The sequence below is a fragment of the Callospermophilus lateralis genome, chromosome 2 (genome assembly GCF_048772815.1).
Source record: "Callospermophilus lateralis isolate mCalLat2 chromosome 2, mCalLat2.hap1, whole genome shotgun sequence".
Taxonomy (NCBI): Eukaryota; Metazoa; Chordata; class Mammalia; order Rodentia; family Sciuridae; genus Callospermophilus; species Callospermophilus lateralis.
Window position 1 is genome coordinate 170,110,183 of NC_135306.1, and position 18,632 is coordinate 170,128,814.

General features: G+C 38.0%; 1 protein-coding gene across 2 annotated transcripts in view; it reads left to right on the top strand.

Annotated features, from left to right (window-relative positions):
• Window positions 1–18,632, top strand: part of Nell1 (neural EGFL like 1) — a 787,071-nt gene that overhangs the window by 368,363 nt on the left and 400,076 nt on the right. For both annotated transcript variants that reach the window (XM_076844271.2, XM_076844272.2), the window contains exon 13: window positions 10,207–10,332. In XM_076844271.2, the coding sequence (XP_076700386.1) occupies window positions 10,207–10,332 (126 nt within the window). The remainder of the gene's footprint in view (window positions 1–10,206; window positions 10,333–18,632) is intronic.

The window sequence follows — 18,632 nt, forward strand, 5'->3', positions numbered from 1 at the left end:
TAAGTTTGTGTAATTCAGAGTCTGGTGTTTAATCACTGGTTAATTAGATGCTGCACCGAATCAAATCTAAACCTCCAACACAAATCATTTATTTTTAAAAGACTAAAGCCTATACACTTTATTTTAACTGCTCTGCAAAAGTGGTGAATGAAAAATTTGACCCAGTGACTATAGGAACTTGCGATTTAATTAACAAAGAAAGAAGAAAGCTAAAATGGCATTGTAGAGAGGCAGAAAAGAATTGATGCCAAGGGTTTTAATTTCCCAGAATCACCTTCTAGTTAATTTTTGTGCCCCCATAAAATAAAGATGTTAGTAATATCCATATGGTACTAGTAAAGATGAAAGGGATCAATTACATATGCAGAGTATTTAAACCTATGCTTGGCACAGAATAGTTATTAATAAAGATTATTCACAACCAGAGATGAAGATGCAGGTGGCTTGTTGGTGATGTGGCACCCTTCCATTCTCATTCACTCCTAATTGACTTTCTTCTGTCTTTGTAAAGTGAAATAGTAGCCCTCCATTCTCATGGAATCAAAGAAATAAAGAAAGACCACAAATGTTTTGTTAAAGCATCCTTCTTGCTTTCTAGAGGCTTAAAGCAACAACCCTCCCCAGTAAGTCCTTCTCCTTTTCATTGGTATTACTGCCATGGATTAGGACAGTCTTCCAACTTCTATTGAAATTCCTTTCCCAATTGTAGGGAAGGTAGAAGATCCCTGTAGCTTTTACATTTCCAGGGTGTTCTTTGATTATTCCAATGGATTCACAATGCATCAGGAAACATGGGCCTTTGGGAAGTGTTGGTTTTGTTGGTACCAGCAGCTGAGTTCACACACTGATGGAGCTAGGTAGGCTGAGACACAGCCTGAGGCCATGGCTGTACTGGTTGCCCTTCACGCCATGTGATTCTTTCCTTACAGACTCTTAGCATCACTTATGGATTTGCTGAAGGTCAGAAGTACCAGGGTGGGAGGAAAGATATGGGGAGTATTTTATGATGCTTTCCCAACTTGAGCTAGAAATTGGTATGCTGTGATTCCCGATGGCACAAAACGATGTCTTTCTTTATGACAGTGATTCTGAAATTGTGCTCAGCAGGAAAAAAAAAAATCTTAGCCTGAATTTCCAAATATCTGACATAACTATGCATGGACAATACTTTAAAATATCAGCAACTCAACAATCTAACTTAAACATTATGGTGTTTTTAACTCTAAGATGCCTTCTTTATTGTTCATGATATGACCAAAAGGTCATTGGAGTTTTTAATCTGAAAATATTTGATCTGGGAGATAATGTTTGACACATGTCTTAGAAGAAGATATAAAATTTTGTCTACTGCCCTAGGGCACTGAGAAACATAAAGGTTGTGGTATGAGTTAGCCCAGGCTTTTATAACAAAATACCGTAGACTTAGTGGTGTAAAACACACACACACACACATATACATACACACACACACACACACACAAACAAGTTTGTTTTCTCACTGTTCTGGAGTTTGGAAGTCTGAGACTCAGGTGGCAGCATGGTCAGATTCTGTGTAGGTTCTGTTCCTTGGCTTGCAGAAAGCCCCTTTTTCCTGTGTGTGCATATGAAAGAGAGCAAGAACAAATTATGTATGCTTGGCAAAGAATAGTTATTAATAAAGATTATTCACAACCAGAGATAAAGATGCAATAATTATAAAAGCAATAATTCATATTATGAGGACCCAACCTCTTGGTCTCATCCAACCCAAATCATCTCCCCAAATCTTAAGACTTCAACATGTGAATCTGGCAGGGGCACGTTCGAAGCGTGGAATGGGACACAATTCAGTCCCTAGCAATTATCTAAGCATCTCCTTAAGTTGTCTGATTCATCATCTTCTCCTTCCTTCCCTTTTTCACCCTTCCTGCCCTCCTGTTTTCCTCCTCCCTTGCTCTTTATCATTTCTTCTCTTCTCTCTATATATGTCCCTATCTCTATCCATCTCTGTCTGTCTCTTTCCACTACAACTTCCATGGCAGCATGCTTTAAATATTTTGGGTGGAATTGAATAGGCAGATATGTTTTATCCAGCATGAAATGTTTAGAGAAACACTAGACTCAATACTTAAAAAATTAATTCTGGAATTTTCAGATTGCCTAGAAAGATGAGAGAGGTAGCTCATATTTCATGAAAGGTAGTACTATGGGTGAAGAGCACAGACTCTGGAGCAAGTTGCCTGAGTTTATTTCTTGGCAGTCCAGGCCCAATTCCTATGTGAACTTGCACAATTTATTGTACATTCCTGTGTCTCTAATTCCTCATCTATAAAGTGAAAGGTCATTCTAATCTTTTCCTTATAGAGTTGTATTAAATATGTTAACACATATAAATTCCTTAAAACCATGCCTGGTGTGTAGTAAGTAGTATATGAGCAATGCCTCTTGCTACTCTTTTCTGGCAGTATTGGATTGGAGCTCCAGCTTTCCACAGTCTGCCGTTTGCTTACTGATTTGCAATCACTGAGGTTGTCATTTTCCATTTATTATAAGGAAGACCTTATTTCTTTGTGAAAGGGACATATATATGTATGGAATCTGTCCCTCTATTTCATTGGCTTCCATAGGCATTTGGTTTATATTCCTAGAATCTATAGCTCTTTGACTTTTCTTCCCTTCATTTAGGAAGAAGATTATAATTATAGAAAAATATAAAACATCGGATAAACACTAATTCCAAAATTAGAATATCTTGATTCTGTTTCCAGTGCAATGATTATCTAGGTACCTAGAATTTTTCTCTTGGGCTGTATTTTCTCATTTGAAGAAAAAGATAATCCACATTTTGTCTGCCTCACTGGGTTTTTTTTTTTTTTTTTTAAGTTAAGCAGAAAATTCTAGGTTCACAACCAAATTGAAGGCCCAGAGATTGCCCACATGCCCCTACCCTGACCCATGCTTTATTTATTATCAACATCCCCCACCAGGAAACACATTTGTAACAACCGATGAGCCTATTTTGACACATCATAATCACCTAAAGTCCTTTGTTTACATCAGGGCTCACTCTTACTTTTAGGTATTCTATTAGTTTGGACAAATACATAATGGGATTTATGTATTATTTTAGATAGTAGCAAACAGCAATTTCATCACTCTAAAAATTCAGTGGATTTTTATAAGGTCAAGTTAGAGATTACATAGGTTCAAACTCTTAAAAAAAAAAAAAATTCCAGTATGATAAATGCAAAATAGGCATACTTCTGATACATCAACCACCTGGCCACAACTGCTGTTGTTATAGTCCTTGATCTCTGCAAGGTCAGAAGACTAGCCTGGTAAAATTGTTTTGTAGGTTGTCTTACCAGTCCCTTGAGAACTTGCCCACAGGTGTGCTTTTATGTGGATATAGGTTTGCTTGTCCTAGTTGCTCTTAGTATTCTGGAGAGATGCCAATTCATTTGACATAGAGACAATATAAAGACTCAGGTCACCCTAATAGTATTTTCTAGGACCCATGTCTTGAGAAAGACATCTGAAACATTTTTAGGCTCCTCACACAAGGAGAGAATAGCCTAAGAGAAACAGTTCCAGAAGTAAACTTGTATGATGAGTAAACAGAAATACTGAATGTGTCAAGATCATTAGGACCTGTCTTTTGTCCAACTCCCTCATGTTATAGAGGGGAAAACCAAGGTCTAGAAAGAAAAGTGACTTGCCTAGTACCACAGTTAATAGGAAAAGTAAGAAAGGACAGGGAGCTGGCTGAGTGGCAGAGCACTTGCCTAGCATGAATGATGACCTGGGTTCAATGCCCATCACTGGGGACAGGAAGGTGACAGGCAACAAAAATGGAACATGACTCTTAAATGTCAAACCAATGTTCTTGGTCCAACAGAGTGGAACAAATATGCTCCTAGGAGTTGCATGGACCTAGGGTGAAATCCTAGATCCTCGGTATGTAGTATCTGCTGTCAAAATGTATGGTGGTTGGGAGAAATTAGATGAGATGCACACCATCCTTAACTTAAATCATGGATCAATAAATATTGGTTTTCTTTTCCCCACTCTTTTTTTTTTTTTTAAATTTACACATGGAATGAGACATGGCTTTATTCATTCATTCATTCATTCTCTTTCTGGATCTAACCCTTCCCGGTCTATTTCTAGAACATTCTTACAAAATAAGTCTGGATAGCTTACGTTATTAAGATCATCTTTTGCATCTACTTCTATTTGCTGCCCAGACCCTGGACTCTAATTCAATCTTCTGTTTGCCATCCAGACCCTGCATTCTAATTCAATAACAATGATGGCTGGAGTTTGTCTGCATTTGTTTTCAACTCACATGCAGATGGAGGCTGGTGGTATGTAGAAAACCATTATGCCACATCAAGTTTCATTTTAAAGTCCATAAGTTTACCTTTTGAAAATGAAAAAAAAAGCTGCTTCTCCAGCCTGGGAACATAAATCATGTACTTTTTATTACCTCAAAAGACCACCAGAAGATGAGCTCTAATGTTCCAAAGGTGACAAGCAATTTATATGAATGAATCACAATTTAAGTCCCATTATACTTGAACTGATAGATATTGCAATAAGGTTTGTGGATGTTTCTTTAACAATATTTGATAGTAATATAAAACAGCCAGGCCTCTTGGTTACTAATTTCTGATCCTATAGAAGGTACTCGGTAGTGTTCAGCAACAGAAGTAGAGGCTGTATGAAACTGTGTGTTCCAGCTGGAAGCAGAAGGCATCCACCAGTTTTGGGGTCTTGGGTCACTGAAGCTTAAAGTGTGAAAATGTTAGAATTTGATTTAAAAGAACCAAGGAAGCAGGGACGCATGGGGCAGTGTTGCCATTTTAACAGAGTGTAAAACTGGAACAAATGTCATGAACAGCATTGCACATAGGCACCGATTTTGGAGAGCTGTTTGTTTCCACACATCTCTGAAGCTCAGAGAAATCGAACACAGTCATAGTGTTGAAATGTTACGAAGTGTTAAAACTGACACCATGAAAATAATGCCAACTTCGGAGTCCAACAACTTGACTCCGGATCCAGGCTGTTATGCTGACTGATTCTGTGCCTAGGGAAAGTGATCTAATAATCCCTGTACTTTACTTTAATCATAATGTTATGTGGATCCCTACCTCCTAGAGTAATCAAGAATAAGTGGAAGGACAGTGTGCTCCCTGTAGAGTACCTAATGTGGTGTCTTGATATGTAAAAACAAGACATAGAATGTTTACCAAGTGCCAGAGGAATTTCCAGCTTTATCCTATGAGGCATGTACTAGGTAGCCTTTTTTTTTTTTCAGCATAGTAGCACCCTGTACCCAAAGAGGTGCTTTTTATATCCATCCACAGATATCAATTTAAATGGTTCTTCCCAGAAAAGCTGTCCGGGCTGATTCAGACCTCCGACTTGATCCTGGACTTGAATATGTTCAACATTCACCCTGAGATTCAGCCTCAGGCTTGGCCTCCTTGCTTTGGGGTGACTATCACATTTGGAGAGACCATTGCTTCAAAGGATTACTCTAGGCAGCCACCACCCGGACAAAGGCCAGACCACACAGCAGGCCTGTGGTTAGAGTCCTCAGTGTGTTGGGTGTACTCATTTTCACTCTCTGAATGTTGGTTCATTCTTTCAATAGGGAGTTATGATTTTTGTTTTGTTCTATTTTATAATTATTCATTACCTTTCAGAGCCTTTTGTTTTTCCTTGAATATAAAAGCAAAATTTGTCCTCAGCTCATTCTAAAAATCTCAGTTGTATGCTATTTCTCGAGATTGTTTTCTCAGGATATCCCAGCTCTCTGAAGATGGTAATTCTGTTTTGATTCCCTTTATAATCAGATTTCCTTTTGAAGCACTCTTGAGTCCTATTGAAACTCTCTGCTAGGTTATGTCTTTCCCTGAGGTTGGAGAGATGATTTTTATTTTGGCAAGCTTGTCACCATCCCATGCACCATCCAAATCCCGAAGTTATAGAAGTTGTGAATTCTATTCTTTCTTCCATCATTACATCTCAAGAGACTCAGCTGGATGAGCTCACTTTGCTCCCCCCACCCCACCATTTATCTCAAGGTAGTTTAGATATGTGTTGGTTACAGGATGGGTAAGTAATGAAGGTTAAGTTTGTAGTAGTTTAATTTTCTGGGGGTACATTTTTCAGCTTTTTGGATTTATGTTGTTGCTGTGCTTTTCTATACTAAGTAATTATAAGACGTGCATGAGCCAAAATTACAAACAGTATGAACTGAGAACAGAAGCCTACTCCAAGACATATCTGCAGAACAGCAGGGATGTATGGCCGTGGGGTCCTGGAAGACTTGTAAAGAGCAAGGATTGGATTAAATCGATGTGAGAAATCCTGACTGGAGTTTTCTAAACATCCCCTTGTCTGTTGGAAATATTTTTAATTCAAAACATTAAAGACATTTGAAACAGAGAGATAGCTTGGACTGTTTGGTCAAAATAAGAATATTAAGTCAACTCACTCCTTCAAAGCCACATGACGTGGAGGTCTCCCAGAAGTTGCATGGTGGCCTAAGGGAAATGAGCCAGAAGATTCCTCTGGGAGGAGTTGACCAGGGTCTATGACAGGGAAACATTCATTATAGTGAGCAGCCTGGTTGTCAGCTGTGGCCCAGGGTGAAGATTGAATTGCCTCTAAGGCAAGTCCAGGCTAGTTTCTCATCTTAAAGAATGGCTGGGCATCCCAGAAGAGTGAGCTGGACTTCAGCATGACTGTGTCTCTGTGAGTAAAATGCCAGCGTAATTTAGCCTTCAGCTTGCCCTGCTCCAATCAATTTTCTTCACTACAGCTATAGTGATATTTTAAAAACAGAAATTGGACGGTGTCACTACCCTGATTAAAGTCTGAGTTCCTTCACATGGCCCACAAGGCCTGACGGGATCTGGCTTAAGCTTACCTTTCCAGATTCATTTCAGGTAGATGATGCTTCTTCTTGTAACTAAGTCTTCTCAGGCATTCTTCTCTGGAATGTTTTTTTTTCTTTCATGTTTATCTGTTTCACTTCCATCTCAGGTCTCAGAGGAAGCACTGCTTCCTTAGAGAATCCTTCTCTGACCTCTTTGAGGAGGTCAGATCCCCTTGTTAAGAGATTTCCCATCCTTGGTGCAATGATGATAGGTTTTACTCAGGGTCGTGCTAGGCTCTGAGGTCCAGGATGTCATTGTGTTCATCACACCAGCTCAGGGATTTGTAGGTGGCTGATTGGTGTTCTTTGAAATTCAGGAGTTCTCTTCCCTTCCCAATTTAACAGAGACAAAACTTTAGCCACTAGAATATCACCTCTGGATTTCCACCCTTATTCTCTCTCTCTTTTTTAATTGATTTCATTATTTTTTTTAAATACATGACAACAGTGGAATGCATTACAATTCTTATTAGACATACAGAGCACAATTTTTTGTATCTTTGTATATAAAGTATGTTCACACCAATTTATGCCATTATACATGTACTTTTTTTTGCATTACAATTCTTAATGCACATATATACCACAATTTTTCATATCTCTGTATATAAGGCATGTTGACAACCAATTCATGTCTTCATACATGTACGTTGTATAATGATGAGCATCATATTCCACCATCTTGCTAATCCCCTGCCCCTCCCTTTCCCTCCCACCCCTCTTCCCTATCTAGAATTAATCTAATCCTCCCATGCTCTCCCTCCCTACCTCATTATGAGTCACCCCTCCTTATATCAGAGAAAACATTCATTTTACTCAGCATTAAAAAAGAACAAAATCATGGCATTTGCAGGTAAATGGATGGCATTGGACATGATGATAATGCTAAGTGAAGTTAGCCAATCCCGAAAAACAAATGCCCACCCTCATTATCTACCTGGTGAATCCCTGTTTGTGTTCTAAGATCAAACTTCGCAGTCCTTTTCTTTGAGATTCTTTTCACAGTTGTCCTCTGTGCTAGTCAAGGGAGTCTTGGTGGCTTAAATCAACCAGGACATCCATCTAGGTCATGCAGCATGGTCATCATGATTATCTGGTGGCCTGCTTCTCATTCAGGGACCCAGACTGAAAGAGTCTCCATCTCTGTGCTTCCACGAAACAAGACACTGTGGTAAGCCATAAGCTGGCTCTATCTTTTCTCCTAGAAATGATGCCCTTTCATTCATATTTTATGATCAGACATACAGCCAGGTTTAAATGAGAAGAGGGTGGGGAAGTACAGTGGTACTATGCATGAAGAAGTAGGAAAACTGGTAATATTTGATGAATAACACTATGCCACCCAACATTTTCCAATACATGTCTTCCCTTGGTGTTCTCAACTTGTCACTTTCATGAATTCATTCCTCCACACTTCTTTAATCATACCAAAGACCTTATAATCAACAATAGTAACATCACTTTTAGAATCTTAATGTGAAGCACGTTACTCTATTAAGAAGCAACTCTGAGATGGAGACCGGCACACAGAAAGCTGGTGACTGCCTGAGTTATTTCATTAATTTCTAGTGTTTTGTTTTTATAATATGGTTATGGGAATCTTTTTAACTGTGGGTCTTCTCCTTGGACCTCAATTACCCAGCAATAACTTTTATTTATAGGCTGACAGGTCTTTAGCACAAAAAAGAATATGATGTTATTCTAGGGTGTTTTATTAGGAAATAAATCCACCTACTTTTCTTTAAAAAATAAGTAGAAAAATGGGTTTTCTAGTGACTCAGAGTAGCCATATTTATTCTTGGCTTCTGCACATTAAGGGCTTTAGGATATCAGTGATTATCGTAATGGAAACACTGTGTTATCATTTTCAAATGGATGGCATTGGACATGATGTCATGAAATAAATGATGTCATGAAATAAATCTTGATGAATAAGAGGTCAACTTCTGAGTTCAAATCCCAGGTCCAGTATGTTTCAATGGGATGAGTTTTTGTCAGAGATTTAACTTCTCTGAATCTGTTGTCTAGACTTTTTATTTATTTATTTTTACTGAGGATTGAACCCAGGGGCACTTAACCACTGAGCCACATCCCTACAGTCCTTTTTTATATTTTATCTAGAGACAGGGTCTTGCTGAGTTGCTTAGCGCCTTGGTAAGTTATTGAGTCTAGTTTTGAAATCCAGTGCTCCTTTTTAGCCTCCTCAGCCACTGGGATTACAGGCATGTGCCTCTGTGCCTCCACTTTAAAACGGGGGGAGTGTTTGTACTTTGTTCTTGAACTGCATATGAATCAAATTAGGTAATTCCTTTAAAGATACAAAGCATTTTGTCTGCCTCACTGGATTTTAAGCATTAAGTTCAGAACTGACTCTTAGGACAAAGTGATGAGGTATTGGGGGCTTGGACTAGTTAAATGCAAGTCATTAGCCACTAACAATCAGAACCAGAGCTAGAGACCATATTTTCTATCTTGGATTCCCATGCTGCACTCAAATCCCTTCCTCTCTCACCATCAACTATAATCAGCTTGAGTAAGATGAACATAAATCAATTTTTAAAAACACAATCTATAGAAGAGGCCAAACTCTGTACTTGTGGGTAGAGGTTATTTTAATCCACACCATGATCTTTTATGAGAAAGCAGAAGATGATTTGACCTCCCTTCCAAAGAGAATAATATATTTTGTTGAATCAGCCCATTATTCTATCACATGGGAGAGATCTCCAGGTCAAGGGATGAAAGACATTAATTTGCATGAGACAACAGCTGCTGTCCGTATCCACAGTACAACACAAGAGAAACTGGCTACAGCATCATTTTGTAACAGAAGGATTAAAGCATGTCTTAGTAAGACACATAGCAGAGAGCAGCCGGATTCCCTTGATCTCTCTGATAAAAGCTGTACCGTGTACCATGGATGCCCAATAAATATTAATTGGTATCAACTTCATGGGCACAGAACTCCTTGAGTTTGGACGTTTAAATTGAGCATCCTCCTTGGTGGGAAATTAATAATTGATTCTGTCTTCATACTTCCGGGGTTCTTAACTCTTCTGTCTCACCATGTATCTTTTTAAGAAATACTTTCAGCTTAGGACAGGATCTCATGTCTCAGCTGAATTTGCGCTTAAGTTTTTGTGTTTAATACATCTTGCTTTTCCTCCTGACTTCATTGGACATTCACCTTTTGAAACTTTATTGTAAGATGATTACACTCTGGTTCAATTATCTGACTAACCATGATATCGCTTCTTCTTTTTTTCCCCCATCAGATATTGATGAATGTGCAGCTAAGATGCATTATTGTCATGCCAATACTGTGTGTGTCAACCTGCCGGGGTTGTATCGCTGTGACTGTGTCCCAGGATACATTCGTGTGGATGACTTTTCTTGTACAGGTGAGAATTAAGAAGCATTTTCCCCTAATTTATCCCTTCTGTACACCACATTTCTGTTGCATTTAGCTCCTGGTGCACAAAGTATTGTTTTCCTTAAATAATTTGCTTTCATTATTTCACCCTCACCTTTTTGAGAAAAATATAATAATAACAGAAATTTTATCTGCATGATTTATTTCCACTCCCAGTATTTCTGCCTGTTTGTGTGAGTACAGTTGCATGGATATGTTATTTGGAATTGGAATTGAAGTCTCTGTTGCCTTTGGTAATACTGAAGTACTTAAAGGTATCAGTGCTAAAAACAGAAAGTATCAAACAATTTTCTTTCCATCACAAGGAGAACTTTTTTTATGTTAAGAACATGTACTTTTGGAAAGATAAGCATTAAATTAGAAAGGGTGGCAGGAGTATCTCATGATCAGGGAAAAGACATGGGAACCAGGCAAGGTTACTTTGATTAATATTTGCTTATTTTCAGTATCCTATCTCTTCTCACTATGTCCCTGTGGCTGGCACTAAACTGCAATACCAAGGACAGTCACTGTCTCTGTGTGAGTTGTACTGGCTTTGTGGAATACCTGGTTTATAGTTGCAAGGTATTTTTTAATTATGTATCTGCAGGTATCAACCTTACATTGGTTTGGGTATTAAAAGGTTCCAGTCTTTCTTATCTTGAATTAAATGTATTCAAATGCCCAACTGCCACCTATACACATAAAGGACTTCTTAAACTCATGGTTTCAGTCATGTTGTACCTTTTCCTAACTTCTGCATCTTTATTTCTGTCCTAATGATATTGGCATATAAAAATTACATTCTTTAATCATAAAGTAATGCCACTTTTCTTAATTTCTCTAAATGACCTTTACAGAAGTGCAAAAAGTCACAAAATTATGGAAACACATATGTCCAAATTCCTTTGTCATTGATTGTATGTTTACAAGTTGTTCTTCTCCAGGTGAAGGGAATGGAGAGCTCAGATTGATAAAGGTTTCTGAGGGTACATAAATCAAATGCAATTTAACAATCTTATACATCGCATAATTAAAAATTCCTAGGAAAACATGAAAGGTTTCATAAACTTAGCATGCTGAGATCTAAATTTTTTTTAAAGGTTTAAAGTTCTTTTGGACCTCTAAACAAACATGATGTAAAAACCTCAGATGTTATAGGTGACTATCACTCTATTCTTAATAATATACAGAGCTCGTAACTTATTTTAACCATAAGATTAGAAGAAGCCAGTGCGTCTCCTCCAGACACAACAGCTCATAACTAAGGAAACCTGAAGGACAACCCTATTGTATGGAGGGCCTTGTTGAAATTATATCAGAACGTCACTTCTGCTCTTAAGTTTTCATTGAGGAAGGGGGAAGCAAGTTGTTACTTGCTAAATTCCTATTAAAGTCAGATGTTCTGCCTGGTAGTTTGTATATGGAATGAGATGAAAAATGTACTGTCTTAGGAAATGGCTCCAGAATTTCTTATATCAAGTGAACTATGTTTTTTGGAATAAAAGGCAAAAGTGCACCCATCCTCATACACACAAAAAAGTAAATGACCCTGAAGGGGAAAAAAGTCCATGTTATAAACATATACTTTTGTTTTGTTGTGTATGTGTGTACGTGTATTTTGCCTGAGAGGGAATAGCAAAGTTAGAAATTGCAGAAGAAAGAAAATTAGGTAGAGAGGAGAGGAAGGAATCAAAAGGAGAAAGCAGGCTGCTGTGGGAGGAGAGATGGAAGGTTTTTTAAAGAGCAGCAATGTTTCATGTGTGGCTTATCCACTGTTTGCTATACAACATGCAGTGTTAATCTTCCTCATGACCCTGAAATCCTCAGCGAGTCCACCTTCCCCTAATGCTGGGTAGCACTGCCCCCAACACTAGGACACATGTTCACCTGGTAGACAAGAGAAATGGCACCTGTCACGCAGGATGTTGGGATGAAGGAGGTGGAGGAGCCATCATAGTGGGACCATCTCTGTCCCTCCTGATGCCCCTTGACTTCCACTGCCACACGCTTACTTAGCCATACTGCATATCTTTTGTCACTGCCTCTTTTCAGGAATTTCATAAATCGTAATGGGGACTTTGGACTTCCTTAGGTCATACAGCAGAGAAGATCTTCTTCATATCCCAAAGCACTCCTTGAATTCCAGGTTCCTTCCAAGTGACTCACTGTTGCATTTTTTTCTGCTACTCTGCACAGCAGGAATTAGTCTGTCTGTGGGTGTCATCCTCATTTGCTTTCACTCACCTTATACTTCCACCCTGACCTTACAAAGAGACCATATTTGTCAGGATCCTTAAGAAACTCTTTTGCTAAATCTAGTGTTCTCATCTCAGAAGCAGTTGGCCCAACATTTAACACATTTTCTTCTTTGAAACACTTTCTTCTCTTGGCTTCTGTGAGGTCCTGTTTTCAACTTTTCTTTCTGTCTCACTGGTCACTCCTGCCTAGTGTTTCTGGATCAGCACTTATTTTCTCTGCTGACCTTTGAAAGGCTTAGGGTGCCCTAGGGCTCTGCCCTAGTCCCATTTATGGTGCCCTAGGGCTCTGCCCTCACCCCATTTATATATATATATATATATATATATATATATATATATATATATATATAATTTTTTTCGATGCCTTCATCAACTTTACAACTCTAACTGCATCTCAATATCAGTAACTACTAATTTCTATCTCTAGTTAACATCTTCATACTGAGCTTCTGAATCATATATTCAACTTGACATCAAAAGTTAGACGTTTAAGAATGCATTTTATACTTAACATGTATAAGACAAAACCCTTAATTTCCTTCCACTTCTGCAAACCTCCTCCTCTTCCAATTTTTCCCATCTCAGCAAATCAAAGTACCATATGTGCAGATTTTCAAGATACAAAACAGGGTTATATTGGTTCCATTTCCTCCCTAGGGGCGATAGTTGATTACCCTTCCACTTTAAAGCAATTCACCAGTCTTATTAACTCTACGCTTCATACTATATCCCTGGTCTGTCCACATCCTATATTACCATCCTAGTAGACTTTTCCAGTGGCCACCAAGCTTGCTCCTCTGTAATGCATTCTTCACATATCAACCAGAGCAAATTTTTAAAAACAGAAGTTATACAAATATGCTTAAAACACTCATGTATATTTCATTGGATAGAAAATCAAATCCGTACCTCTTATTTTGATGTATAACCCTGTGTGATTCTTCTCTCTTCCTGTCCAGTTTCATCTTATATCATTTCCCTCCTTGCCATTTATGACATGACCCTTGTCTTCTCCATTAAATAAGCTTGTTTCTGCATTAGTTCCTATGTGTGAACTGTTGCCCTTGATTTAATGTCTTTTTAGCATGGTATCAGAATAGGAGATTTTTTTGTCATTTAGATCTCAGCCTAAAAATGAGCAACTCAAAAAGGCTTTTGCCAATCAATATAAGTATTTTTTCTGTCATAACACCTGATTTCAATTCTCTCCATGTTAGTTATCACTATATAAAGTGTTTTTGTTTTTAATTTATAAGTGATTTTGTATTTGTTCCTTCCTTTTAGAGTGTAAACTCAGAGCAGGGACCATTTTCATTTTGTTTCCTATTGTATCTTGACTATTTAGGACATTGCTTGGCACAGAACAGTATTCAGTTAATATTAGTTGAGTGAAAGAATGAATAAACTTAATTGACCTTTGACAAACTCGTTTATAAAATATTTCTCATACATGTCATACCTACAGGTCCTTGTGAACTTCACTGGTATGATACATGTGAAAATATTTAACATGGTGCTTACATCAGCCAGCGTAAGATGTTTTATAGTAATAGACAAGCCTCAATAAGAGTGACTTAAAATTAAGTTTTATTTCTTATGCTATTTGTCTACCACTGATCAACAAAGGTGTTCTGTTTATAATTACTATGGAATACCATCTAATGGATTAGTCAGTATGGTGAACATTGCCAGTCACTAAGACCGGGAAAAGAGAGCCTGGAGGGTCCTCCACCAGCCATTGCATGTTCTGCCCAGGGAGTGACACATATTTCCCTGAGTGGTCACTAGTCCCATCTACCCACACAGGAATGAGGAAATGCAGCTGTACCACCTGTTTTGGTGGAGAACCAGAAGTAGTAGATGAGTGGTGCTAATAAATGTCATGACTGATTCTGCACAGATCCTCAAGAAAGGAAGTTCTTTTGACGTGCAAAGCTGGGGGTCAATCTTCTGTCAATATCAATTTGGCAATATGATAGGGAATGTAGATTAAAAATAATCACAATACTAAGCATGGTGTATTAAGTACTATGATGGAAGTATAAACAAAATTCAGTAAGAAAAAGATCCTTGATTGTAAAGATGGGGTATTTGGAATTTCTGTTTGTTTATTCTTGAAAGTCAAGAGAAGTTATTGGAATTTACTGGAGCTTATTGGCAGGTAATGTCTGTATTGGGTTAGAATTTACAGTGGGGGAATGGATAGAAGAGAATAATGCAAATGATGAGCTTTCTTCCAAGATGTCATTTTTCCTCTTAGACCCAATTCAAGTAACTCCATTAGACACTTATGTAATATACTTGAGTCTCTGGAATCCTCACATTAACTTTGGTATTACTTTAATCAGTTTTTTTTTTCCTGCTATGACTAAAAGACCCAACAAGAAAAATTTGAGAGGAGGAAAAATTAATTTGGAGCTCACAGTTTCAGAGGTTTCTACCTGTAGATAGCTGGCTCTGTTGCTCTGGGCCTAAGGTGAGGTAGAACACCATGGCAGAAGGGTGTGCTGGAGGAAAGCAGCTCAGGACATGGCACCAGAAAGCAGAGAGCTCCCCTCACCATGGACAAAATACAAACCCCAAAGGTATACTCCCAGTGACCCAACTTCTCCAGCCACATCCTACCTGCCTATGGTTACCATCTAGTTAATCCCTATCAGAGGATTAATGCATGGATTAGGTTAATGTTCTCATAACCCAATCGTTTCACCTCTAAACTTCCTTGTATTGTCTCACAAATGAGATTTGGGGGAACATTTCATATCTAAACCATAACAAGTGTCCAGGAAATAAGCATATTAGGACAAACGTGTTCTCTTCTCCAAGACGTATCCTGTCCCCACTCTAATTTCTGCCATTTTTTATTGGCAAAGAAAACTTTTCTGAAATGGTTATTCATGGTTACAATGTGACAAATTAGGTATATAATAGATATATTTTTTCCTAGGTATTTCATTTCCAGATGAAAATTTTCTAGAAGAAATTTCCATCATTGACTTTCCTTATTTCCAAAGATTATTGTAGTTTCTGTCCTAAATCAATTAATACCTGCTGTTGCGGCTCACTGTTAGTTTTCCATTATGTCAATGTCGTATCTGTTTTTCTGCTACTGTTATATATGTCATTTAGCTTTGACACTCAATTCTTAGAAGTCAGTAGTCATACTGAAAAATTTCATTCAACCAGAAATTGGTGATCCTAGAGTTAAAGAAGAGATATCAGCTTTGGTGGATTATTGTATGTTTGTTTGATACATTCATTTATGCATTGATTACTTCATGCACATACTCAATATGCAATTTGTGTTCGTCATGAGTGTTAGAAAATGTAGGCCCCAAGATTAGGGACAAATGACTTCTATGCCCATGGGGTTCATGGCTAATGAAACATCATCTTCAAATGAGAAAACTCAAATGTTCACTCATCATCAAATACTCTTCCTTTGTCAAATCAATCCTGCAAAGTCTTATCAGAGTTTAAGTAAGTATCAGATGCTTAACTCTCAGTGGAGGTTAATCCTTGAAAAATTCTAAAAAAGGAGTCCCACAACTGTTTTTCCCAATTCTAAGCTGTCAACAACAGCTGATTGCCAATTTTCAGAAGACTGAACTTGAGACAGCAGATGCTGAACATAAAGCTGGAAGAGAAAGGCAATGCAGTGAACGGAAAAGAAACTTTAGCTTTTATTCATTTTTTTTGGTTAAAATTAAGAAAAATTCATATCTATGGGATAAGAAAGCTCTTAGAGTTTAGCATGGAGAATAATTATCTAAAACTTAAAAGTGTGCAATAATTTAATCATTGCCTTGGGGACTCAGGGCTCCCTGACATGACCATGCATTTTATATGAAGCTTGTACTTTTGGTTTGTGAAAGTTTCTCTTGGCCTTTTGAAGGGTGAAATCTAAAACATTTGCCTCTGACACTGGGGGAAGTTTTTGGCTGTGCAGTTTGTACGTGAGTCTCCATCATTTTATCTCCTGTAAGAGATGCCTCGGTTGCTCTTTTATGAATGCTGAAAATGGAGGAGGCCTGATTGGGGTTTTGTGTGTGTCAGGGGGGTGGCTTTTCTTTTTCCCACAGTCTTTTGATTATTGGACGGTCAACCTGCTTGATTTATTGGCCTCTGACTTTCATTTATTCCCAGTTAAACTCCTTGGGTATTTTTTTTTTTTTTTTTTTTGGCTGTTTGATAAGATGTTATCATTAGATACACAGGCAGTTTTAAAGGAGGATACTTGTGATTTACAACAAAAGCATGCAGCAATAAGACAGGTGCTTGACAGTAATGGCTAAGCATTCATTTTTATGCCAAAAACTTCCCATGAAGGTAAGACATAAAAGGCGAAAAGTGAGATAACAAATATCTCATGTGATTTCTATTAGCTTGCTAAAAGGATTTTTATTTTCTTGATATTGGCACTGAAGAAACCTTGAAGAAAGTGTATGTTTGAAATAGAGCAAGTGTAAAGAGTTAGATAATAATAGCCTATTAACTTAATGGCTTGAATTAAGCATCCTTTAATGAAAAGAGGTTAGGTAACTTTTTAAATACCTTGGGAGTGAAAGTTAGCTGTTAGAAATTTTAGGTGAGTTCTCTGCAATATGCTCGTGACCCAGGGTTGATGAAATAACAAAGCATTTTCAAATATGAGATACTGAATGTTTTCTCACTGAACACAGACATATGAAACGGAGCTAAAATAGGACATTTTCCCATTTGGTAGAGCAAGGTCATAAATTATCCACTGATTATCCTTATCTTTTCAGCACATACCATGTGCTTGCTTTTTTTTTTTTTTTTTTTTTTTTTTTGGCAGTCTCTTAGCAGTAAGGGACAAGTTGCTGGGCATTGCTTGACTTTCAGTCTCAGAGCAGGGACATAATTATAACAATGAAGCAGGTTATGGGCCTATAGACTATTTTACTTTAGTTAAAACATGCTGTATCAAGTGATTTATGGAATGCAGAACTACATTTTGAGGTTTATTAAAGATGCCAGATACATTAAATTTATTGATATATTGAATAAGAAAAATTGAAGGAAGATATCTTCCTTCAACATCTGGATGTATTAGCACCAACCTAGAAGGTCTGATGATAGTTATGAGATATTTTTTCCTTTGTTTGGATTTGTTTGGTTGGTATTTCACTCTTTTTTTTAATTTTTATTTTTAAGGAGGTAGTTTAACCTCCTTCTTATTCTATCCCCAGAAAAGGAATGTGACTGTACCAAAAACAGGATTCCAAAACCCTAATCCATTAAGGCAGGCATGGTCAATCCTCACCCCGGGGGATAATCATTTGAGATTAACTAAAACAACAAAGTGATGCCTGGAACCTGTCCTTGGAGATTTTAATTTCCTTTGGTTTAGGATTGCCATCAAGCCGTGGGAGTTTTGCTCAAACATCTAGGTGATTCCAATGTGCAGTCAATTTTGAGACTCATTGCTTTAGCATGGAACAGAGAGGGTTGGAATATATTAAAGAGTAATGAGAGGGCTGGGGTTGTGGCTCAGTGGTAGAGCACTCCCCTAGCACATGTGAGGCCCTGTTTTCGATCCTCAGCACCATATTAAATAAAAATCAATCAATAAAATAAAGGTATTGTGTCCAACTACAACTTATTAAAAAAAAAAAAAGGGAATGAGAGAAAAATTGGCTGCTATATTGAAGACTAGAAAAGAAGAATCTTAAACTGGTAGTGGGAGACATGGAGCTGGGAGGTAATGAAAGCTGAGACTTGGGTGTTTCTTGGAGGAAAAGCCCTGCATCCGGAGGTGCACTCTGGAATGTGTAAGCTGTGGAAGTCTCTGCTGGTGGGAGATGCTGAATCTCCAACTGGGGCTAGGCTGAGGCAGAGCATGGAGGAGCCCTTAAGACGAAAGGGGCTTTTCTTGATGGTCTGCATGCTCCCCGGGCCAGGGTCAGGCCACTCCTTCTCTGCCAATGCGTTGACTATTTGGAATCCTCCAGCGCCATGACACAATCTGATAGAGATGAAGAGTGCAAAAATTGACCAAGGCATC